Here is a 27800-nt window from a genome sequence, read left to right as displayed (position 1 = left end):
AAATATAACACACTAACACAACTACCAATGTAATAATAAAACATTTTATTATTCTGAACAATAACGTAATCAAGTGCCTGGTTTCTTCTTTTTGAAGTACACAGGAGCTGCCTCGTATAACCAATCAGGGTCCACCACACACAGATCTCTGAAATGGGCAGATGGTAATTAAACAGGTCATATCTCTTATAATGCTAGAATCATGTTCTTTGTTTTATATCTTTAATATTTTTTCTGAAAATCTCATATATGAAAGGAAATATTTCTGAACTTTGCTAATTTTTACAAAGTTTTACAAAGTTATAAATCTGTAAAATAATAAAAAAAAAATAACTAAAAATTAAATACTATTTAATTTCATTTTGTATTTCCTTGCTAAACAGAATATGATATTTCCTAGCCTAAATTATACTGTACTTCAATCCACATTCTTACACATAAAAAGCTCTCATTTACATTTTGTAAAAGGAAACAAAATTGAATACAAGTCTCCGAGGGTTTTATTGTTCCAAAACAACTTCCCTTTTTTCCTACAGTCAGATTTACTGTACTGGATTCAAAACTGGCTATATTTTTTTTAATTGACATTTATTTATTATGATCTGTCTGTGATAAGTATGAATGAGTGTACCTCATATAACACTTGGTTGTCTGGACTAGTTCATTATAAATGACATAAGCAGGTTTACATCTGAACAATACTGAGGACGGATGAATGGATACAGTCTTCCTGGAGGATAACTGAAAAATAATCATCATAAATTTAAACAGATGTATTACGTTGCTCAGAAGCAAGAAAAATGTCAAAGCAATCCATGTAATATTATGGACCCTTGGTGGTGAAAATGGCCGATTTTAACCAGAAAAATACCATTACTCACTGATGTATATTCAGATCCATCTTTTTGCAATTCAGCAGCATTCATAAAGAAACCATGAGCCAGACATTTTCTGCAAAAAAAAAAAATATATAAAATTTAGAAACATCCGTGTACCTATAATCAACTATAATTCGACAGACCAAGTTTAACTTGTAAGATACCCACCTGATGATAGTGGTGTCATTTTTACAGGATTTGATGGGGAATTCCATTCTCTCACAGATATCATACAGCTGTTTTCTGACCTCTGTTGCTGTCTTCATGTTTCTCTGGTTGATGAAATTTTCCATACACCAGTCCTACACAGAAATACAATGTTACAGCATATCTCTCTGTATAAAAGTCTTAGAATATCCCACTGCAAATAGCTAGATTTCCTCCTTTCTATGCTATAAAGCACCTGCAATTCTGCATGTGCTCATAAAATCTTCTTTAAAAAGCCCTGCTCTGCATATAATGAATGCTATATGTTGTACATCATACTTATACATTGATTTAAAAAAAATTAAAAAAAATTGTACACAGACACTGTCACAGTCCCACGATGTACAGCACACAGACACTGTCAAACTTCCACATTGTACAACACACACTGTCACACTCCCACATTGTACAACACACAGACACTGTCACACTCCCCATTGTACAGCACACAGACACTGGTACACTCCCACATTGTACAGCACACAGACACTGGTACACTCCCACATTGTACAACACACAAACACTGTCACACTCCCACATTGTACAACACACAGACACTGTCACACTCCCACATTGTACAGTACACAGACACTGGTACACTCCCACATTGTACAGCACACAGACACTGACACACTCCCACATTGTACAGTACACAGACACTGTCACATTCCCACATTGTACAACACACACTGTCACACTCCCACACTGTACAGCACACAGACATTGTCACACTCCCACATTGTACAACACACAGACACTGTCACACTCCCACATTGTACAGCACACAGACACTGTCACACTCCCACATTGTACAGCACACAGACACTGTCACATTCCCACATTGTACAACACACCCTGTCACACTCCCACATTGTACAGCACACAGATGCTGTCATACTCCCACATTGTACAGCAAATAAACACTGTCACACTCCTATATTGAACAGCACACAGACACTGGCACACTCCCACATTGTACAGCACACAGACACTGGCATACTACCACATTGTACAGCACACAGACACTGGCACACTCCAACATTGTACAACACACAGACATTGTCACACTCCCACATTGTATAGCACACAAACACTGTCACACTCCCACATTGTACAGCACACAAACACTGTCACACTCCCACATTTTACAGCACACAAACACTGTCACACTCCAACATTGTACAGCACACAGACACTGGCACACTCCAACATTGTACAGCACACAGACACTGGCACACTCCCACAATATACAAAACACAGACACTGTCACACTCCCACAATGTACAGCACACTCCCAAGATGTACAGCACACAGAAACTGTCACACTCCCACATTGTAAGCACACAGACAGCGTCACACTCCCACATTGTACAGCACACAGACACTGGTACACTCCCACATTGTACAACACACAGACACTGTCACACTCCCACATTGTACAACACACAGACACTGGTACACTCCCACATTGTACAGCACACAGACACTGTCACACTCCCACATTGTACAACACACCCTGTCACACTCCCACATATATAGCACACAACACTGTCACACTCCAACACTGTACAGCACACAGACATTATCACACTCCCACATTGTAAGCACACAGACACTGTCACACTCCCACATTGTACAACACACAGACACTGGTACACTCCCACATTGTACAGCACACAGACACTGTCACACTCCCACATTGTACAACACACCCTGTCACACTCCCACACTGTACAGCACACAGACACTGTCACACTCCAACACTGTACAGCACACAGACATTATCACACTCCCACATTGTAAGCACACAGACACTGTCACACTCCCACATTGTACAGCACACAGACACTGGTACACTCCCACATTGTACAACACACAGACACTGTCACACTCCCACATTGTACAACACACAGACACTGTCACACTCCCACATTGTACAACACACAGACACTGTCACACTCCCACATTGTACAACACACAGACACTGGTACACTCCCACATTGTACAGCACACAGACACTGTCACACTCCCACATTGTACAGCACATACACACTGTCACACTCCCACAACATACAACACACAGACACTGTCACACTCCCACATTGTACAGCAGACAGACACTGTCACACTCCCACATTGAACAGCACACAAACACTGGTACACTCCCACATTGTACAGCACACATACACTGTCACACTCCCACATTGTACAGTACACAGACACTGGTGCACTCCCACATTGTACAGTACAAAGACACTGGTACACTCCCACATTGTACAGTACACAGATACTGTCACACTCCCACATTGTACAACACACCCTGTCACACTCCCACACTGTACAGCACACAGACACTGTCACACTCCCACATTGTACAACACACAGACACTACACTCCCACATTGTACAACACACAGACACTGTAACACTCCCACATTGTACAGTACACAGACACTGTCACACTCCCACATTGTACAACACACAGACACTGTAACACTCCCACATTGTACAGTACACAGACACTGTCACACTCCCACATTGTACAACACACAGACACTGTCACACTCCCACATTGTACAGTACACAGACACTGTCACACTCCCACATTGTACAACACACAGACACTGTCACACTCCCACATTGTACAACACACAAACACTGGTACACTCCCACATTGTACAACACACAGAATCTGTCACACTCCCGCATTGTACAACACACAGACACTGTCACACTCCCACATTGTACAACACACAGACACTGGCACACTCCCACATTGTACAACATACAGACACTGTCACACTCCCACACTGTACAGCACACAGACACTGTCACACTCCCACATTGTACGGCACACAGACACTGGTACACTCCCACATTGTACAACACACAGACACTGGCACACTCCCACATTGTACAGCACACAGACACTAGTACACTCCCACATTGTAAAGCACACAGACACTGGTACACTCCCACATTGTACAGCACACAGACACTGGTACACTCCCACATTGTACAGCACACAGACACTGGTACACTCCCACATTGTACAGCACACAGACACTGTCACACTCCCACATTGTACAGCACACAGACACTGTCACACTCCCACATTGTACAACACACAGACACTGTCACACTCCCACACTGTACAGCACACAGACACTGTCACACTCCCACATTGTACAACACACAGACTCTGTCACACTCCCACACTGTACAACACACAGACACTGTCACACTCCCACATTGTACAGCACACAGACACTGTCACACTCCCACATTGTACAGCACACAAACACTGGTACACTCCCACATTGTACAACACACAGACACTCTCACACTCCCACATTGTACAGCACACACTGGGCACACCTTGCATGCATATGCAGCATACCTTATTGCCTTTGACTGCCTTGTAGGCCTTATATATGTTGAGCAGCATCACATGATCCCCTTCACTTGACACAAACTTCTGTCTGGCTGCCAGGGCCTCCTCCCTCTGTCAAAACAACATCAGCTGTAGTTACTAAACATAAACATTTCAGTTCAATGGTTTTCAGTACCATCTCATTCATTTTGTACAACATCCATATTAAGATAGTCCACTGTAAAAAGTCTAACCTTGCTTTGAGGTGTAACCAGGACAGAGTCCACTGACAGCAGAGACACAATGGTCAGAATCTCCTCTCTGTAAAAGTTATATGCAAAACAATTATATACATACTAATATCCATTGTCTCACATTGTAAGACTGTTTACATCATGCTCATCTTCATAGTAAAGTCAGTATCATTTATATGCAATGCCATATCTAACTGGAATGAATTATTCTGTTCTTTGATGTAAATGTTTATTTATATTTTAAGAACTAACAAACAGCATGTGCTCTCTTTTTTGATAATTTATAATCAGAAGAACCTACAGACAGTTATTCTCCTTAGCGATCAGCAGAGTTTTCCCGAGTCTTGGTTCCAGAGGAAAAGCTGCCATTTGTCTCCCTACTGGGGTTAGCTGTAATAAAAGAAATATATCATACACCAGAAAATTGTCAATACTGACCTCAGTTTCACTTCATTGCGACTTCCAAAAAAACATAAGTCATTATAATAGATATATCAATATCATAAGCTACCATTCCAAATATATACTCTACAATCAAAATGCAGATAAAATATCACTTAAAACAAAATACTACTTTATTAAATTGTTTTTCATATGTAACAAACAATTATTGACTGTGTTTTCGGGCAACACTGATTATGTAAACCTCCTCCGGAAAAAAAAACTATTGCCCTCCCCTCTATTTTGGGCAATATTTCTTCCCTTGGAGGCTTACATAATCAATGTTGTCCTCAATCTCAGTCAATATTTGCATATTGATATTTTTCTGGAGAGAGTCCATAGTTGTATAATATTTATGTTCAGAACTTCAGATACCTTTATTGTGTTTTCTTTGATAACTGCCCCTAGATTGTGTAGTTGATGAACCGCAGCAATGATGGACTAAAAACAGAACAAAGGACAGAAAATCAGACTCTCATGTAACTATCATTTACTGCAAATCATCTTCTTTAAGAACAGACTGTCATAAAATCATGATTTGAATTTATCTTTAATAAATCAATTTCTGTTCCAAATTAAAATATCCATGTATTAGCACTTGATAGTTATAGAAGTCCATCTAAACTGTTGTTATGAATACTACACTACAGTTACCTCTGCTGAGGGTTTGTCCATGAAGTCAAAGTTAACGATGTCTGAGATTCCAAGAGCCAGGAGCTGCAGGACAACACTGGACAGGTTACACCTAAATATATACAGTATATAATATACAGCATTATCAATTATTATTACATAGCTCTAACAAACAAAGGGTGCATTTCTCTGAATATCTGTAAAAATAATTGTCTACCTTTAGTTTTGCCTCTTTCACCCTATTCAAGAATGGGTAGATTTAATAGGGTGATTCAAAAGAACATAGTGCAATGTTTTCTTTAAACAGAACAATGACTTGGTGCATTTAAAACAGGCCAAGAGTGAAAGAGCAAAAATAATACATGGGAGAAATAACCCTGTATCCAGTACCTTTGGATTTCTGGGATTGTGTTGTCACTGAACTGTGTGAACTCCTGCTCTGTGTAGAGTCTATAACAGGACCCAGCTGATTCCCGCCCCGCCCGCCCAGTCCTCTGTAGCGCCTGGGCCTTAGAAACCTTAACGACCTTCAAAAGGTCAAGGCCACTGTTTGGGTTGAATACTCTAGAATAAACAGAAGTGAGCATTTTTAGAATAAACTTTTACAAAGTATATTTTAAAAACACAGAATATATCTATGGAGAAAACCAATAACAAGCTGCCCTATGTGAGAGACTGGGATTAGACATCTTGTAAATACTCTGTATTACTGTTAGCTTATGATACATTGGCGAATCCCCCAAAAAAGATGACACAAATAATAGTTGGTTACAGTATAGTGCATAGTCCAACAATGCAAATTCATTAAAATTTCCACTAAGAAATCATATGTAAATACAACATGCGGTGCAGAGGCACATGTATGTAGTGCTAATTCAGTAACTGCACTAAATTTTTAATACGAAATTTATGTACAGATACAGTAATCTGTTAAGTGTCTTTAATGGAAAGCAGCTTTTACTCAATAAAGTGCATCCCTAAGAGTACATATTTACATTAAAACTGTTTCAAGGTCACAAGGACTTTGAATTTTGTTTCTTTATAACCAACATTCTTTATACTGTTTATAAAGAATATCGGGCAGAGTCTCATTAAAATTCATTAAAATTTTCTTTAAACAGACAATTCCTAAATATAAATAAGTTCTTTGTTACCAGTACTTGCATAAATATGTACTGCATTCAGAAAGCACTAAATCAAGTCTTTTAGAAAAATTAAATTTCCCAGAAATATTCAAATACTTATAGAGCATATTGCTTACTTTGCCTTGACAACCCCAGAATCCACCACAAACTTGATTCCCTGTATGGTGACTGAGGTCTCAGCTATGTTGGTGGCTACTATCACCTTTCTACATCCCTATAATGATATCAGAACAGGCTTACAATGAGTATCAACACAGACAGTACACAGTACACTTCAATTTGCAAATATAAAAGTATCTCATTAATAATAGCATTTAAATTTTTTTGCTTGAAAATGAGTACCTTGGGTGTAGGTTTGAAGACCTTCAGCTGGGCATGAGAAGGCAGAGCTGCATATAAAGGGCAGACAACCAGTGGTGCCATGTTCTCTTCTGCTGTACGAGTTATGTCCCTTATAGTTCTCACAGCAGACTCTATCTCCTCTTGTCCAGTCAGAAACATCAATATATCGTTACTGCAACACAGGGAAAAATCACAGTGATCAGATTCCTCAATTATAATATAATCTGTGATTTGTGGTTTAAATTTGAGTAATGTACTAAATTAATATAAATCTTACTTTGGAGGTTCTGCTCTGTGGATTTGGAACAATGTAACAATGGAAGAAAATGTATATCTCATCAATGATACACATCAAAATAAATGACTGTAGACATCTCTAAGTCTACACGTCTAGAGTTATAAAATGACATCTGGATACAATGATACAAAATGACATAGTACATTTGTGTGCTATAATGATACAACGATTAACATAAATATACCTACAATTCTGATAACAATGACAATAATAAAATGTATACTGAGACACATAGTACACCTACAAAGATAAAGACATAGTACACCTACAATGATATAAAGACACAGTACACCTACAAAGACATAAAGACACAGTACACCTACAAAGACATAAAGACACAGTACACCTACAAAGACATAAAGACATAGTACACCTACAAAGACATAAAGACACAGTACACCTACAAAGACATAAAGACATAGTACACCTACAATGATATAAAGACACAGTACACCTACAAAGACATAAAGACACAGTACACCTACAATGATATAAAGACACAGTACACCTACAAAGACATAAAGACATAGTACACCTACAAAGACATAAAGACACAGTACACCTACAATGATATAAAGACACAGTACATCTACAAAGACATAAAGACACAGTACACCTACAAAGACATAAAGACATAGTACACCTACAAAGACATAAAGACACAGTACACCTACAAAGACATAAAGACATAGTACACCTACAATGATATAAAGACACAGTACATCTACAAAGACATAAAGACATAGTACACCTACAATGATATAAAGACATAGTACACCTACAAAGACATAAAGACACAGTACACCTACAAAGACATAAAGACATAGTACACCTACAAAGACATAAAGACACAGTACACCTACAAAGACATAAAGACATAGTACACCTACAAAGACATAAAGACACAGTACACCTACAAAGACATAAAGACATAGTACACCTACAAAGACATAAAGACACAGTACACCTACAAAGACATAAAGACATAGTACACCTACAATGATATAAAGACACAGTACATCTACAAAGACATAAAGACATAGTACACCTACAATGATATAAAGACACAGTACACCTACAAAGACATAAAGACACAGTACACCTACAAAGACATAAAGACACAGTACACCTACAATGATATAAAGACACAGTACACCTACAAAGACATAAAGACATAGTACACCTACAAAGACATAAAGACACAGTACATCTACAAAGACATAAAGACATAGTACACCTACAAAGACATAAAGACATAGTACACCTACAATGATATAAAGACACAGTACACCTACAAAGACATAAAGACACAGTACACCTACAAAGACATAAAGACATAGTACACCTACAATGATATAAAGACATAGTACACCTACAAAGACATAAAGACACAGTACACCTACAAAGACATAAAGACACAGTACACCTACAAAGACATAAAGACATAGTACACCTACAAAGACATAAAGACATAGTACACCTACAATGATATAAAGACACAGTACACCTACAAAGACATAAAGACATAGTACACCTACAAAGACATAAAGACACAGTACACCTACAAAGACATAAAGACATAGTACACCTACAAAGACATAAAGACACAGTACACCTACAAAGACATAAAGACACAGTACACCTACAAAGACATAAAGACACAGTACACCTACAAAGACATAAAGAGATAGTACTTCTACAATGTTACAACGACATAGTACTACTACAATGATACAACGACATAGTACACCTACAATGATACAACGACATAGTACACCTACAATGATACAATGACATAGTACACCTACAATGATACAATGGCATAGTACACCTAGAATGATACAAAGACATAGTACACCTACAATGATACAAAGACACAGTACACCTGGAATGATATAAAGACATAGTACATCTACAATGATACAAACTTAAGACACAGTACACCTACAATGATATAAAGGAATAGCACTCCTACAATGATACAAAGACATAGCACATCTACAATGATATAAAGGAATAGCACTCCTACAATGATACAAAGACATAGTACACCTACAATGATATAAAGGAATAGCACTCCTACAATGATAAAGAGGCACAGTACACCTACAAATCACCTGTACGGGTACTGCCTTTCATCTAGAAACAAATACCCCCCCCCCCCTCTTTTTTTAACCTATAGGGGTTACTGATGTTAAAAATCAAGTGATTCCCTCTATCATGTCTGTTTACCTGTACTGGGTACTGCCTTCCCTCTAGATACAACACCGGGGCAGCATTGAAGTATGCCGAGAAATGATCCACGTCCATTGTGGCAGACATGACAAGTATCTGTAACATTAAAAGATCAAAAAGGTCAGTTTCATATAAATTGGTGACTTTGTGCTAATTATTGAGAAAAAGAAAAAAAAAGACCTGTAAATAGCTTTAGCTTTTAATGTGAAATATCTTGAAATGATAGAGTTGAACATTATTATAGGGCTAATTTTTGAAACTAAGATTTCTTTTTAATTATACATTTCACTGAATACTTTTTTTTAAAAAAAGTTGTCGGAATTCCCCCAGCCTTCCTCCTGTCCAGGGCTTTTTTTGGATGACTTTCTTACCTTAAGAGGCCTGATTCCCTAGATTTAATCCTGCCCTAGGCTTACCTTGAGTGGCCTGATCCCTCTAACTTTCCTCCTGGCCTGGGCTTGCTTCACCACTCCAAACAAGACATCTGTGTGGATCGTCCTTTCATGAGCCTCATCCAAAATCACAATGGAGTACCTGAAGAAAAACTAGACATTGAGCTAGCAGTATTAAAAATATGTAAATATTACATGCATTTTTGTTTTAATGCAGTTATTTATCCAAATTAACATTTGTTGACTGCTTTCTAATAATTGCTTTAGATTCTTGTTTAGTCATGTTTTATTTCTGGCTATTCTTGAATTACTTTTACTTCTTTTAGATTAAAGATGAGGTAAAAATACACACAGTGTTAAAAGTTTTTAGTAAAATAAAAAAAATTCTTTTAACATAATTTGTATATATTAGAATTTTTAGAAACCTCTTCATAAGTGGATCCAGGATTGCCTCCCTTAGTAACATTCCGTCGGTCATGTATTTGATTTTAGTATTCTCTGATGTGACATCTTCAAACCTCACACAGTACCCAACCTGGTGAAAAATACAAAATCAGTGTAAGTTAGAGATAAAAAAGTGCAGTGTGATTTACACATAAACATGCATATACAATGCAAATTTTTTGGTTTGGTCAATATAACCCTAATTATAGAAAGTGAGTTGCATTGACGGCACACAACTGAAACACACGAGCAATTTTAGAAATAAAGGTCCAGACCAAAATCGACTCAAAAGCAAAGGATCAAACGTCCTTAATGACGTTCGATCCTGATATTTAAAGTCTTAAACTTTTTTTGCCAAGTATATTTCTAGTTTCTACATACATAGCTTAATTAAAATTCAAATCAAAAAATGGGGGTCAATATGCTTCTTTTGGCTCTACAGTACATTTAATATGACCTTTTTGCACTGAAATTTGTGTCTAAATTAAAAAATAAGTCTTCAACAATTTCCCAGCTGAGCAATATTTTTATCCAATTAAACTACGAATCAAAATGAACTCTAAATCTGGTTTAAAAAAGACACTTAAAAATTGTAACTAAGAAAAAGTTTCAAATTGCTTCGCATAATCAATTATTTGACCTTCCTGCACTAATAAAAAGTGATTTTTCTGGCATTGCAAATTAAATAAGCAAGAAAATTATTTTAAAGTCTTAAACTTTTTCTTAATTTAAGCAAATAGGTCAAAGTTATCTTGAATATTTAGATAAGAACATCAAAAGTGGAGGTATATGATGTTAATTTTCAGATATTACTAAAAAATTGTCAATTTTACGTTAAAATTGGCTCAATTTTCCCCCGAATTTTCAGAATATATTTACTATATTTGACCCACTTTGTTGATAAAATTCATAAGAAATAATTTAATAGATACTTCAGAACTATCATAACACATTTCACTGCAAAAAACAGCTTTGTGTGCAACCAGCATGGAAAAACAGGAATCGAAAATAAACAGTACTTTTATATTTCAAAAGGGAAAAACTGATCATTTTCGTCTAAAAAACCTTCTGCCACAAAATATAGTCCCTAGTTTAATTCTACTTGAATGGAATTTAATCGCGGTTTTTTCATTGAATACAGTTCAATTTGCATTGTAGAATTCAGATTTAATGTTAGAACTTAAAGATGATGCAGAATTTTATAAATAAAGGACAAGACCAAAATCCACTCAAAAGTTCAGGATCGAATGTCCTTAAATGAAGCAATTTTTTTGAACTGACAAATTTTGGATTTCCTACAATTGAGTCCTGAGCAGTGAGGTACCTTTTGTCCCAGTTCTGTCCCCTGTTCCTCGGCAACTCTCTGTGATATTGTAATGGCTGCCACTCTTCTAGGCTTTAAATAAGAAAAGCATCCATATATACAGACACAGTGAGTATTAAATACAGATAACTTTTGTTTTTAATTCTATTGTTACTTTCAAAGTTTTTTCAAAACAGTGTCATATACCTGTGTTACAGCAATAATGGCATTTTTGTTGACATTGGCCTCCAAAAGATACTGAAATACAAATAAAAAGTATATATCACTTTGTGATCAAGTTGAAAAATCTCATTATTTGAATACTGATATGCATCTTTTGTTGTAGTGATGAGTAAATGATAATAGTGTATTTCTAAGCAGGTAATTTATTGTTTTGCAGCAATGATTGAAGTCATTCAAAAGTGATTTAACTTTGTCTGACTTTTGTGACTTTTGTATAGAAGCTGTTACTTTGTTTATCATATAAACAAGAGGCCCATGGGCCTTATAGGTCACCTGAGCATTATGCAACAACTTTCCAGTGATTGAATTTGATTCATGTTTTAATCCAGATGCTATGGCATTCACAATTTGGAAATAGGCACCATTGATCATCATAACAATACACTTAGCAGTTGCTTAGTTTGTTTACTTAATACCCATAGGCAGGGTAGGGGAACAAAAAATGCATTTCAAGTAATCAGTAATATTCAGCATGATCAGTAATGCCCCAATCACACATGAACCCCTGACCCTTAGGCCTAGATCCACACATTGCACAATTTTTGAAAAGGCACCCTTGCTTTTCAAAAATATTTGATAAATACCAAGGAGCAGATTTCAAACAATTCATCCAGTTTCAGTATATAAGTACAGCCCCCCCCCCTCCTTTATGGTACCCCTGACCCTGGGGCCTTGAAATTCACAATTCTGGAAGATTAGGACCCTTGCTCATCATAACTATATAGGTAGTTCATCTGCTTAATACCAAGGAGCAGAGAAGAAAACTTTCAAAGATTTAGTGTATTTTCATTGTATAATCGATAAAGCCCCACCCTATCACTAGAATCCCTGACCCTGGGGCCATAAAATTAACAATTTTGGAAGAGGCACTCTTGCTCATCATAACTATGCACTTATTTAGTTTATTTAATACCCAGAAGCAGAGAAGAAGATTTTCAAAGAATTCATGTATTTTCACTATATAATCTAAAGAGCCCCCCCCCTACACCAGAACCCCTGACCCTGGGGCCATAGAATTCACAATTTTGGTAGAGACACTCTTGCTCATCATAACTATGCACTTATTTAGTTTATTTATTACCCAGGAGCAGAGAAGAAGATTTTCAAAGAATTCAAGAATTTTCACTATGTAATCTATAGAGCCCCCCCCTTACACCAGAACCCCTGACCCTGGGGCCATAAAATTCACAATTTTGGTAGAGGCACTCTTGCTCATCATAACTATGCACTTAGTTAGTTTATTTGATACCCAGGAGCAGAGAAGAAGATTTTCAAAGAATTCATGAAATTTCACTATATAATCTATAGAGCCCCACCCTAACACCAGAACCCCTGACCCTGGGGCCATAAAATTCACAATTTTGGTAGAGGCACTCTTGCTCATCATAATTATGCACTTAGTTAGTTTATTTAATACCCAGGAGCAGAGAAGAAGATTTTCAAAGAATTTATGAAATTTCACTATATAATCTATAGAGCCCCACCCTAACACCAGAACTCCTGACCCTGGGGCCATAAAATTCACAATTTTGGTAGAGGCACTCTTGCTCATCATAACTATGCACTTAGTTAGTTTATTTAATACCCAGGAGCAGAGAAGAAGATTTTCAAAGAATTCATGAAATTTCACTATATACTTATTTAGCCCCACCCTAACACCAGAACCCCTGACCCCGGGGCCATGAATTTCACAATTTTGGTAGAGGACTCAATGCTGATTACAATCATGCAAACAGTTTGACTGCTTGATGTCCAGGAGTAAAGAAGAAGATTTTTAAAGATTGCACTAATTTTAGTGGTTTTTGCCCCACCCCCAGGCCCCAGGGGGGCAGGGCCCATGAAATTCACAATTTTTGTTCCCCTTCACCCATAGATGCTATATGGCAAATTTGGTTGAAATTGGTTCAGTGGTTTCAGAGAAGAAGCTGAAAATGTTCAAATGTTAACGCACGACGCACGACGCACGACGAACGACGACGGACGAAAAGTGATAGCAATAGGTCACCTGAGTTTACTCAGGTGACCTAAAAAAAAAAGAAAAAAAAAAAGAAATTGAAAAATATTTATAAAAAAAAATATATATGAGTTTCAGTTAAAAAACTTATTAAATTTTGATAAGTACATGTATTTTACATAACTTCAGTCTGAGAAGATCATGAACATTAACTTTAGATACAGATACATGTAACATCATAGACTTGAAGTTCCATGATTGCTGTTAATTGCTTGATATTAATTTCCCAGGTGCTCAACATCTGCTTATAGAATCTGTCATGTACTCAAATTAACAACTTTATCATTGTTTTATCATTTTTATTGCCTACAAATATAAACTTATGTTCAACAGAAATTAAAAAAAATGTGTTTTACTTTCTGCTTGAAAATACTTAATTTACTTTAAAAAACTTTAAAGAACAAAAAGTTTATTATATGATGTAAAAATATTTGCCTGCAGGTATTCTAAATATTTACCACTTTCGATTTATCCTACTTAAGTAGAATGGTTAAGTATGGTACATGAAGTAACTGTATAATTTCACTAAAAGTGGTATTCCAAGTGGTATTTAAGTGGTTTTTTCACTTCTTGACTCCCCCTTCAGTAGAATTGTATTAATCATGTTAATGGTACATGTGTCTTACAATTATCTGTGTTATCTGTGTGTTTTACCACTTCCTCTTTTCCTTGTCAGTATAACTGTGTCTAAGTCTCTGTATTTGGTTAATTATCTCCCCATATAATTACCTGTGGTATCTGAGTGGTTTTACCACTTCCTGTTTCCCCTATCAGTATAGCTGTGTCTAGTCTCTGTATTTGGTTAATTATCTTCCCCTATAATTACCTGTGGTATTTGTGTGGTTTTACCACTTCCTGTTTCCCCTATCAGTATAGCTGTGTCTAGGGTGTGTTCCCCGAATGGCTACTTGCATAAAACAACAAGTAATTATCACACTCAATTAAGGGGCCCTCTAAGGGGTACAGGTAGACTTACCTGTGTTTACCTGGATAAGCAATATTTTTTAAATCAGATATATTCATTCAATTCTATTTACATTAAGAGTTTTTTTTAATTTTCTGAAATACATGTATACTGAATTTAAAAAAAAATAGATAAATAAATATAAATAGATAAAATTGGATTTAAGAAAAATAAAATTTTTATTGCATCTTTAATTTTATTTTATTCCAGACTATTCAATAGTATTGATTAAGAATTTACATATTATAATCCCATTTTTCAGCTACATTTTCAAAATATTTAAATAAATTAACCCAAATGATTTTTTTTCTTAAAGTAATATAGATATTTATATATGATAAATGAAGTGTATCTATAAACTTAAGTTTTGTCTAATTTAATTCATCTATTTATCATTTTAATACCTTTTGATTTTTAAAACATTCTTTTAAATCGTCATTAAAAAATAGCACTGCATTGATTTAAACTATATTATTATACATATATATGCATACATGAAACACTTAGTATAGGTTAAAGAGTTCAATGAACATACGAGTACAACTTTTTCACCTCATTTAATGTGCACTAAAATAAATATCAGTGGCAGCACCAAACTTATGTCAAAGACACTTGAGATATTCTTATCGAGTGTTAACGTTTATTCCGATTAATAGCGCATTTATTTTACTGCTCTACACAGAACTTTATTTTGCTGTTTTATATCTGCGCAGAGTTAACATTGAGTCAATCACTCGAAATTTAATCTAGGTAGTTGCCTGCATTTACCATTTTCACAGTCGTTTCATTGATAAATCTATAAAACCTCAGAACTTTGATTTCAATTTATTTATTATTTGTATTCCTTTAAATTTTTCATAGATAAACTCTTCAAATATGTTTCTAAAGGTACTTTCTGAAAAATGTCGGAAATGAAAACAAAAAAAATGTCGGAAATGAAAAGTTTATAATTGCTCAAAATTTCGGAAATGAAATGCAGCCAAAAAAAAAAAGTTTATGTTTCAATTTTTATAATAAATATAGGTGATTAGAGATAGAAACAGATCACTTTGATTTTTAAGGAATTCCTAAGTTAATAAGCTAATTGATGAAGATCTGATAATTGATATCAGTTCACTTTGAAATCTTTAAGTTTAATAAGCAAGTCGTAATAAGTGTCAAAGAAAATGATGTGCTGAACTTGCCTAATGACGCAGTCCAAGTATGCAACTATAAAGAGAAGACTGTAGTTACTGAAAGAAAGGTATCAGGATGGCATCATTGATCTTATGACCTAAATGTACACAGACTCTGCATCTGAACTTCTTCACCTTGGATAGTTATCCCTTAGTTGTGATGAAATATATGGAGATGGACTAAATAAATTGCAAACATGTGTGATATGATTTGAAACAGTGGTGTTTAATTTATAATGTGAAAATCAGTGCTGCTAAACAATAGAACTTCAAGATAATTTATAGTTTTTAATATGTTTTGTGCTTGTAATATTATTAATTTAAAAAATATGTATACAAAATATTTATTCATACCTGTTCTTAAATTAAAAAAATGGAATTAAAAATCCTTTTTATTTAATTTAAATTCTGTGGTAAGTCTACCTGTACCCCTTAGAGGGCCCCTTAATTGAGTGTGATAATTACTTGTTGATTTTGTGGAGTAGCCATTCGGGGAATAAACCGTGTCTAGTCTCTGTATTTGGTTAATTACCCCCCCCCCCCCTATAATTACCTGTGGTATTTGTGTGGTTTTACCACTTCCTGTTTCCCCTATCAGTATAGCTGTGTCTAGTCTCTGTATTTGGTTAATTATCCCCCCTATAATTACCTGTGGTATTTGTGTGGTTTTACCACTTCCTGTTTCCCCTATCAGTATAGCTGTGTCTAGTCTCTGAATTTGGTTAATTATCCCCCCTATAATTACCTGTGGTATTTGTGTGGTTTTACCACTTCCTGTTTCCCCTATCAGTATAGCTGTGTCTAGTCTCTGTATTTGGTTAATTATCTTCCCCTATAATTACCTGTGGTATTTGTGTGGTTTTACCACTTCCTGTTTCCCCTATCAATAGAGCTGTGTCTAGTCTCTGTATTTGGTTAATTATCCCCCCTATAATTACCTGTGGTATTTGTGTGGTTTTACCACTTCCTGTTTCCCCTATCAGTATAGCTGTGTCTAGTCTCTGTATTTGGTTAATTATCTTCCCCCGGGCAGGAAATATTGGGAGGTTCCTCTTCTCCTGCAGAATTTTTTCTGGCACATAACCATTGTTACCATTATCTGAAATTATAGATGAATGGTTAACCAAATCAAAGAAATCACATCCTTGTTAAGTTTGTTTTGACATATGGAACTTGGGCTAAGATCATTATACAACCCAAGATATATTATTTATGATCATTATTGCTTTTATTAATTATTTTATCTATAAAGAATCAGAATCCAGTACAAATTGACCACTCCTCATATCAAACCCTCACTTCATTAACAAGTAAAAATAAACCATTCCATCATTAAAGGAAACTCCCCAGACCTCTTGGGAATTTAATTGATGACAACAAATGATAAATAACAATTTAATGACCAGGGTGACAATAAAACTGAAAATAACCTCCCTGTGTCTCATTACGGACAGGTCTCTGGTGTTAGAAGTGGGCGAGGCTGGTCACAAACTTCATTTCACTTTCACACCACAAGTGACCACAATAACTCAGACTGGACAATGTATAATCATTTACACTGTGTCTAGACACAGCATTCATGAAGGAATGTTAACCTGTTTGTCATGTTTAAGAGTAAGAAACATTTGCATATTATTGAACATGTTGAAACCTAGCTCAGTGTAAAACATCTCACATTGTACATTGTTACTTGTAAGCTGCTGTGTTTTCAAGATTAATGAGCATTTTTTTGTAAGACACTGCCTATAACATCAGGTGAAATTTTTTTTCACAAATTTATGGCAATTCTGAAATACACTGATAATAGTTACATGAATCAGTTTGTTTGATTAGGTCCTAAAGACGAACCTTCTAGCATTCTGAGGCAGGTAAATTTTTAATTCTCCCCACAGCATAAAGTTTAAACATTCTCCTATATTTTCTGTGTGACAACAGCTATATAAGAGCCTGGTTACAAATTTTTTTTATGTAAGGAATAGTAGTTTTGTCTCAATTCTTTAAAACTGAGTACCTGTACAGGTATTCAGAGACAATACAAAAACATTTATTACTATATTCTATATTTGATCCTTTCAATTCATTACCATGCAGCTTCATTTTTTCTTATCATTTGAAAAAATTGTACAGAAATGTCAATGTACATACAACATATGTATATGTATGATAAATAATCAATTTTGCAGGAGATTTATGTTTTGATGTAACTGATGCAGACAGAAGTCCTCAAGAGCTATTTATCAACCCTTATTCTTTACATAAGTCTCTATAAGTGTTTCTCTTTCCCAATATTTCATGAGTACTTTTTGTGATTATTTGGATATTTATAGCACTAAGTATTGATTAATGATGATAATTAACAAATTGTTTCTGTATGGTCCCTGTGTGTGGTATTTGTCTGGACAATTGGTCAGACAATCTATAAATAAATACAATAAAAATGACCAGTGTATATGTGATGGTTTTGTGGGGGGCCAAAGGAGCAAAAGGTCACCCACAGATTGGTCATCATTGAGTCAAGGTTATTTATAGACCAAGATGGTCAGGTGTAATAAAACACTAATCACTTTCTGTCTAAATGAATGAAAAGGACCAAGTACATGATACTCCTATAGATATGCACATCTGAACTGTACAAGTATAATCCAACTTTCAATGCAACAATATAACTTCACTCAGATTCAGGAATTACATCAAAAAAAAATATCAAAAAGAATTAATACTTTCTAAGAATTACTCATAAAGTCAAAATTTCCCCTTTTCATAAACTTTTTAAAATCATCTCCTGCATTAAATGAAAACATAATATTTTGTTTGAAAATGCTCATCACTATGCTCTTAAATAAACATTGATGTCTGAGAATTTGAAGCTCCATGAAATTTGTAATTTTATGGTCATTTGATGTGAAGATAATTTGTTTTGGAGGCAGTTAATCAGCCTAGAATGGTTATCAAGTCAACAGTTAAATGACCACATTTTTTCTACTTCACTAAACTCACAGAATTCCTTAATATCATAGATCCCTTTATAAACAAGCTTGGACGTCACTATACAATACGGACATTTCCTTCATTTAACAATCAAGTTCTGCTTGTACATTTTCTAATCATAGGTCAAAGGTTGGTAGGCAGTGGTCAATCCCTGCAGGGCAGGGTCAGTGGAGGGTCAGAAGTTTTTGTCCAGATCAGCAGAGACCTCCTCACAAAGACACCCCCTAAACTGACCACTTCAGGAGGGAATCTGGGGGGGAATCTCCAGTGACTTTCATTGAATTCCTCGGAGAGCAGTGAGAGTCATTATTAAATTTGACAAGGAAATTAGTGTTCAACATGTTTGATCAGACCTAACTGAACATTTCAACCTGCCGACCAGACCTGAACTCTGGTGAATGACCGCCACTGCCCGGGCTCACCCTGTGACTGGTCAATGGTCAAACAGTGGTCAACCTATAGCGACACACTACCTCAATCTCACACAGAAGCCCGTTATTTATGACAATTAGGCTGACTTTATCAAACATTTCACTTGCTTTTAAAAGATTAATTTTAAAAAATAGCAAAAATTATCAAAGTGGAAAGAAATAAATTTTTAGCAATTGTCATAAAACATAATTTTATAATCTTTTAAAAATGACAAAACCATATTTAAATGACCATGTGACCATGGTGACTGTGATTTTTTCTTCTTCTCTAAACTCATAATATTCCTTCTTATCTTAGATCCCTTTCAAATCATGCTAGATTATTACTAATTTGTTTGCACACTCCATTGCAGTTTTATGAGATCAAATCTTTAAAAAATAATGATTCAATGCTTATACTTTGTTTTATAAGTAATTAAAAGTCCACACATTTTAAAAGCAAAATACAAGTAAAATATATATATACAGTAGAAGGACTTTTATCCACCTTGTATTAATTTAATATATATGCTATGTATGTGGTCACACATTTCCACAGACATTTGTTCCATATAAGTACTAAATGTACATGTAAATATAGAGAGGGTCTTAAGAAATTTGTGTTATTTTCTACCTGCAGATTAAACAAAAATAGAGATTCCATGGAAAAAAAAGTATGTCTATAGTATATTACAAAAATGACGAAATAAAATGTTAATTTTGATTTTTTCTTATTGTTGCAAAATGCAAATGTCATGTTTAATCACCTGTTAATGGGTATTTTTAATCTTTTTTTAAAAAATATTTTGCATGCTACTAATTACTTCCTTCCAAGAAGCCTATTTCAACAAGTTTAGCTTTATTGGCTCTGAATATGAAAAAATAGTCTAGGTTTGTTGCAAGGAAAGAAACTAAAATCTGTCTTAAGCAGACTGTGTCCATTTCTATCTGTCATCAGTAATTCTTTTCACATACCTTCAAGCTGGGTACATTCAGAAGTGTCTAGATTCTGAAGTGATAGATTTAAGGTAGGTCAACATTTCAAAAAATACTTTCTGATGTACGCAAACACGATTCTTGGGCATTTTTTGCACATTTGATTATGACGTCAGTTACGTCACAAAGACAACGTTACGTTGTTTCCCGTTTAATTCTCTGCAAATGACTTCAAGTCTGTGCGAATCAAGTAAATAAATACAAAGTGCATGCAATTGTACGTAAACCCCGCACATGTTTTATAATTAAATTTCAGTCTAAATTCTTAATTTAGTGATTATATGTAATGTCTTAGGACTTTTTAAATACAATGCCAAATGAAAGAAATAATTTATATTGTAAGTGTAACTAAACTGCTAAGAGTAAATCAAAATAAATCAGCGTAAAATTATGGAATGCAGAAAGAAAGTTATCTTTAATAAAAACTGCTTAGTGGAAAACTTGATGGGTTGTATGTGTGCACATTATTTAAAACTCAGGGGAAGCATGTGTATTTGCATCATGACTGCCATAAAAGCCAGTGTGTAAAATTGACTACTTTTCAGGATGGAATACATCATTATCAGTAAAAAAGGGTTAAATTTAAGCACATGTTTTTTCCTGTTTTTTTTTAAATTACTATCATCATTATAAATATTGTTTGGTCGTTATGTATTTAAATCTCTTGTAATCGCCTTGTTTTGCTGGCTAATAAATTGTGAAATTCATTTAAAAATAAATTTATACAAACACCTGGACTGTAAGACATATAAGACACTGTAAACAATTTATAAGTATCTTTTTCTATATATTAAAATTTTTTATAACAAAAACTCAAAGTGTAAAAGCTAAATGCAAGTGTTTTACATTTTGCGTATTGAAATTCATGAGAGAATTGAAATTAATAAAGCATGTTTGATATAGGGCAATATACTATAGCTGTGTATTTGACTAATATAGAAAGAACAGTGTGTATTTGACTACCCCTCCCCTCGGCCGCTATTTCCTCTGTGATGAGATGTGTGTATTTGACTACCGTTTTATGCCTGAAATCCTACTGACCATGATGTTCTTAAAAATACAGGTACTAATATTTATTATTTTATTACTCGCGTTGTTGTCGCTGTATTTTAATTCTCAGGTTCGAGGAATCTTTATACCGTTCAATCTGACTTTGTGATCGGAATATGAATTTCACAATACTAGTGAAAATAAGTTGCAGGTCATTCTAATGTGTCCACAATAAATGAAACGATATAATTAAAATTAAATTTTGTATCTATGTCACCTTTTAAATCTTGCATTTCCAAAAACCAAGATATTTATACTCGTACTATAAACGTGACTACGTTCAACAAATGACGTTGTAGATGTAAATTACGCCATAAACGCAACATTTTAGTAGTATAAAAGAAACCTTTGAAATTATTTAGCAAAAAATCTAGCGAGAAGACATATTGATTTTTTTATATTAATAGTTTTAATTTTACTATTCACATTTTGAAACTCCTGTGTATTCGTCTACGTCTTTAAAAAGTTATCCATTCTTTTTCAAAGAAACTATTTTCACAAAATTGGCTTGAAAACGTCATTTTCCCATATAATTCAATAGTAAAACGTAAAAAAGTACCAACAACAATACCGCGCTTACAGTAATATGGCATTAAAACTATCAAGGCAAATTTAATGAAAATTGCAGATAATACGCTGTGAATTCTAAGGATCATTATATCAAATTTTCAGGATATGTTTTCTTACTGTGAAGAAGTGTGTATTTGATGCACTGTAAACCCGTATTTGACTACTACCTGAAGACCTCAACATTTAATACTTTCTGATGATGACGTCAAACAGCTAGTCTTGGAATTCATTTCAAAAGAGCATCTATTATGATGTCATTCCAAAAAAATACGCCAAACAGACACCCACACTTTGCTGTAATTTTTTAACCCAATCTTAAAAGCTGTGTAATGTATAATCTGTTTGAAGTACAATGGTACAATTGCTTTTCATTACTTACTGTGATGAGACAGTGTGTATTTGATTACTTACTGTGATGAGACGGTGTGTATTTGATTACTTACTGTGATGAGACAGTGTGTATTTGACTACTTACTGTGATGAGACAGTGTGTATTTGACTACTTACTGTGATGAGACAGTGTGTATTTGTATTTGACTACTTACTGTGATGAGACAGTGTGTGTGTATTTGACTACTTACTGTGATGAGACAGTGTGTATTTGACTACTTACTGTGATGAGACAGAGTGTATTTGACTACTTACTGTGATGAGACAGTGTGTATTTGACTACTTACTGTGATGAGACAGTGTGTATTTGACTACTTACTGTGATGAGACAGTGTGTATTTGACTACTTACTGTGATGAGCCAGTGTGTATTTGACTACTTACTGTGATGAGACAGTGTGTATTTGACTACTTACTGTGATGAGACAGAGTGTATTTGACTACTTACTAATTACTTCCTTCCAAGAAGCCTATTTCAACAAGTTTAGCTTTATTGGCTCTGAATATGAAAAAATGTATTTGACTAGGTTTGTTGCAAGGAAGTGTGTATTTGACTACTTACTGTGATGAGACAGTGTGTATTTGACTACTTACTGTGATGAGACAGTGTGTATTTGACTACTTACTGTGATGAGACAGTGTGTATTTGACTACTTACTGTGATGAGACAGTGTGTATTTTGAAAAAAATTACTGTGATGAGACAGTGTGTATTTTTTACTACTTACTGTGATGAAAGTGTGTATTTGATAATCTGTTTGAGTACAAGTGTTGTTTTGATTACTTACTGTGATGAGACAGTGTGTATTTGACTACTTACTGTGATGAGACAGTGTGTATTTGACTACTTACTGTGATGAGACAGTGTGTATTTGACTACTTACTGTGATGAGACAGTGTGTATTTGATTACTTACTGTGATGAGACAGTGTGTATTTGACTACTTACTGTGATGAGACAGTGTGTATTTGACTACTTACTGTGATGAGACAGTGTGTATTTGACTACTTACTGTGATGAGCCAGTGTGTATTTGACTACTTACTGTGATGAGACAGTGTGTATTTGATTACTTACTGTGATGAGACAGTGTGTATTTCATTACTTACTGTGATGAGACAGTGTGTATTTGTTTACTTACTGTGATGTGACAGTGTGTACTTAAACTTCTTTGTAGGAGGACCGTCCTCTGGCATTCTCATTTTGTCTCCCGTGTTTTGTATGTTCTTTAAGTTCTTCTTTTCATCTTTGATCCCACATCCTCAAAACAAAATGGTTTATTTTAAAATAAGGCAAAAATTAAATTGGATATGGTATTAATATCTTAATTTTTATAAATTCATATTATTAAAAATTAGAAATATGTACAAAGAACACGAATGCCCCCTTGAGGGGTACTTTAATATTATAAGTAATGCAATATGAAAGTCAAAAGAGAGGTCAAGGTCAAAAATGTTGATGCAGTTAAATAGCTTATTTCAGTATGTATCAGCATATTAACTTTGATCATTTTTCTTGACTGGTTTCTTAAACACGAAGTAAAGTGAGGTCAAAGGAAGATTCAGGGTAAAAAAATGTTGATGCAGTTGAATGGTTTACTTCAGTAAATGTATGTATCAGCATGTGAAGATTTTTTTAACACTTCAGTCTATCTTACATGGTTTCTTTAAAAGGGAGCTTAACACAAGAAAAGTGAGGTCAATGTCAAAGGGAAGGTCAAGGTCGAACAAGTTGATGCAGTTGAATCAAACTTTCCTTAATATGCACCAGTATCTAAAGTTTGATAAAAATATCTTGAACTTTTCTAATGAAAGTGATCGAGTTATAAATTGAGCTAAATGCATTTAGTGCAATCACAGAGGAACTCAGATGGCAGGGCAGAAAGATGGATGGATGAAAGACAGACATGACAAAAAATCTATATGCCCTTGTCTGAGTCATATTTATAGTGGGGCATAATAACATAATTAAATAACTTTTGATTAGGCCAGAGTAGATTTTTTGCAGATTTTAGATCAACCCATATTTATTCACCAATCAAGGACCCTCGGGGGCATGAACAAATTATTACAATATGATTACACTGATTAAAATGGCATATTATAGATGTATAATGTAATATGACAAGTAATTAGGTTTGACATGGAGAAGTGCAATACCACAAGTTAATGTAGGATTTGTAACATATTCAAAGTACAGTCGCAGTCACTGGATCAAAAGTATAGAAAACCACAGGATGATAAACAAGAGGCCCATGGGCCACATCGCTCACCTGAGCACTAAGGGTAGGAAAAAGTAGAAAATGGCTTTTTATTGTAAAGTTTAAATCCAAAAGTAGTCCCATGACCAATCATGGATTTGCTATTTTTTAGAAAATGATTTTTAAAGAATTTTCCTATAGATATCTTTAAAAAATTTGGTCGGCCATTTTGGCCACGCCCTACCCCTGGGGGTCATGATTTGAACAAACTTGAATCTACACTACTTGAGCATGCTTCCATACAAATATGATGAATTATGCACCCAAACGGAAAAGATTTTTAACAAACTACTATTAAACCATCAACAAACTACCAACAAACTATATTTTTGTGGTTTGTTAAAGTAGTTTGATAGTATAGCATTTAATGAAACACAAACAAACCACTGTTTCTAAAAAAATAAGTAAAGTAGTTTGTTAGTCTTTCATTTCTGCTGATTGTGATTTCTTTATAGATTGTTAGACTTGGTATCTTGCAACAGTGTTTTATTAGTATAGCATTTGCATCTAACCACATGGGAAATTACTTTACAGACATGTTTAGGGTTGAATTATCTAGAATTGTTGAAGTTTCCAAGAACAGTGTGTAATCTTTACATCCGGTGTTAGCTATTGTGTAATTTTCAAACCACCAAGCAGGTCAGAAACAAAGGAACTGGTGAAGGGACATTCAAATTGTTAGTATCATTCTGTAAGATCCCTGACTGGAAAAAGCAGCATTAACGTACATTATTAAAAGATGGATCTGGATAGAGAAGAGGTATTTAATGCATGTCATGAAGTTCCTTTTTTACCTAAAATAAGGATGGACTACAGTAATTAACCATCTGTGAATGTGGATATGTATACATGTATATTGCTTTTTACTCATGAGCTTTGGGTTTTCATTTATTTTCAGATTGACCTATAATTCCTATACTAGTTTAGATCATGTTATACATTGGATTATGGGAAGTATTCTTGAAAATAAGACAAAAAAGATGTCTATCATAGTTGCAATAAGGCCAGAAAAAAGGAAATATTGCAGCATTTTCCATGCCAGATGAAGCAGGGAATAATTAAATGTGAGCTTGAAGAACATTTTTTTGGTGAAAAATACTGTGAAGATGTGCACAACATGAAGCTCGAGAATATGTGATAAGTACATGGACATTGACTTGGAATTGCATCTCCTAAACAAAGGGAACATGTTGGAATGTTGCACTTGTATTGGCTAAACTTGTGAATCCTGGAATTTAAAATACTCTGAAACAAGACTTGTTGAATATTTCAAAATGTGACTGTTTTAGGTGTCTTCAAAGACTTGTGTATTTGTAAAGGAAAATTCAAATTTAGTGTTTTGCTGATGGATTAATTACCAGTGATTTGTTAGTAGTTTGTTAGAGTGGTTTGATAGTAGTTTGTTAGAGTGGTTTGATAGTAGTTTGTTAGAGTGGTTTGATAGTAGTTTGTTAGAGTGGTTTGATAGTAGTTTGTTAAGAGTGGTTTGATAGTAGTTTGTTATAGTAGTTTGTTAGCTCATTTGCATGTGATTTGCTATACTATTAAACTACTTTCAAACCATAGTGGTTTGTTAGTAATTTGTTATAGTAGTTTGTTTGCCCTTTTTTTCCGTATGGGTGGCTTTGTCATTCTTGAGAAGAAGATGTTTAAAGAATTTTCCTATATATTTCTATGTAAAACTTTGGGTGGCCATTTTGGCCCCGCCCTACCCCCGGGGGGTCATGATTTGAACAAACTTGAATCTACAATACCTGAGCATGCTTCCATATAAATATGATGAATTATGGCTTTGTCATTCTTGGGAAGAAGATTTTTAAAGAATTTTCCTATATATTTCTATGTAAAACTTTGGTGTGCCATTTAGGCCCCGCCCTACCCCGGGGGGTCATATTTAACAAACTTGAATCTACACTACCTGAGACATGCTTCCACATAAATATGATGAATTATGGCTTTGTCATTCTTCAGGGAAGAAGATTTTTAAAGAATTTTCCTATATATTTCTATGTAAAACTTTGGTCGGCCATTTTTAATTAAGCCCTACCCCGGGGAGTCATGATTTGAAGAAACTTGAATCTACACTACCTGAGCATGCTTCCATATAAATATGATGATTATGGCTTTGTCATTCTTGGGAAGAAGATTTTTAAAGAATTTTCCTATATATTTCTATGTAAAACTTTGGTCAAGCCATTTTGGCCCCGTCAAACCCCCGGGGGTCATGATTTGAACAAACTTGAATCTACACTTTCCTGAGGATGTTTCCCCATAAGTTTCATCTTTCCTGGCACAGTGGTTCTTGAGAAGAAGATTTTTAAAATATGCCACTAAATTTTCATTAATTCCCAATTATCTCCCCTTGAATGAGGGCGTGGCCCTTCATTTGAACAAACTTGAATCCCCTTCACCCAAGGATACTTTGTGATAAGTTTGGTTGAAATTGGCCCAGCGGTTCTTGAGAAGAAGTCAAAAATGTGAAAAGTTTACAGACAGACAGACGGACAGCTAGACGGACAGACGGACAGACAGACAGACGGACGCCGGACAAAATGTGATCAGAAAAGCTCACTTGAGCCTTCGGCTCAGGTGAGCTAAAAAACAAAACAAAAATCAACCCATAATGTTACTTAACATCCAATTCATACTTTTTATGTACAATGTACATCTCATTGCATAGCAAAGAAAACTCCAAAGAGAAAGAAAACTGTGAACAGAAACGATTAAACTATTTACAATTCATTCGTTAAAAAAATATACATGTATGAAAGATTCTACACACCTCTAAAAATTGTAAAA

The 27800-nt window shown here is 34.8% G+C and overlaps 1 protein-coding gene across 1 annotated transcript; it reads right to left on the bottom strand.

Moving 5' to 3' along the window:
* Positions 1–30: 30 nt before the first annotated feature.
* Positions 31–27800, bottom strand: LOC134234819 (ATP-dependent RNA helicase DHX33-like). The gene is made up of 22 exons (XM_062716867.1): positions 27784–27800; positions 23883–24002; positions 17279–17439; positions 12152–12202; positions 11966–12037; positions 10623–10732; positions 10222–10339; positions 9803–9901; positions 7794–7810; positions 7550–7606; positions 7273–7444; positions 7047–7144; positions 6176–6349; positions 5807–5897; positions 5528–5593; positions 5013–5101; positions 4712–4778; positions 4485–4589; positions 1047–1180; positions 882–951; positions 632–741; positions 31–148 (listed from the first exon to the last, which is right to left on the bottom strand). The coding sequence occupies exons 2-22, from the start codon at positions 23941–23943 to the stop codon at positions 70–72; spliced, it is 2001 nt and encodes a 666-aa protein (XP_062572851.1). The 5' UTR covers positions 23944–24002; positions 27784–27800; the 3' UTR covers positions 31–69.

This window comes from Saccostrea cucullata, unplaced genomic scaffold (genome assembly GCF_032062105.1).
Source record: "Saccostrea cucullata isolate Sc308-1 unplaced genomic scaffold, CSIRO_AGI_Scuc_v1 ctg179, whole genome shotgun sequence".
Lineage (NCBI taxonomy): Eukaryota > Metazoa > Mollusca > Bivalvia > Ostreida > Ostreidae > Saccostrea > Saccostrea cuccullata.
This window is presented reverse-complemented; position numbering and strand designations above follow the sequence as displayed.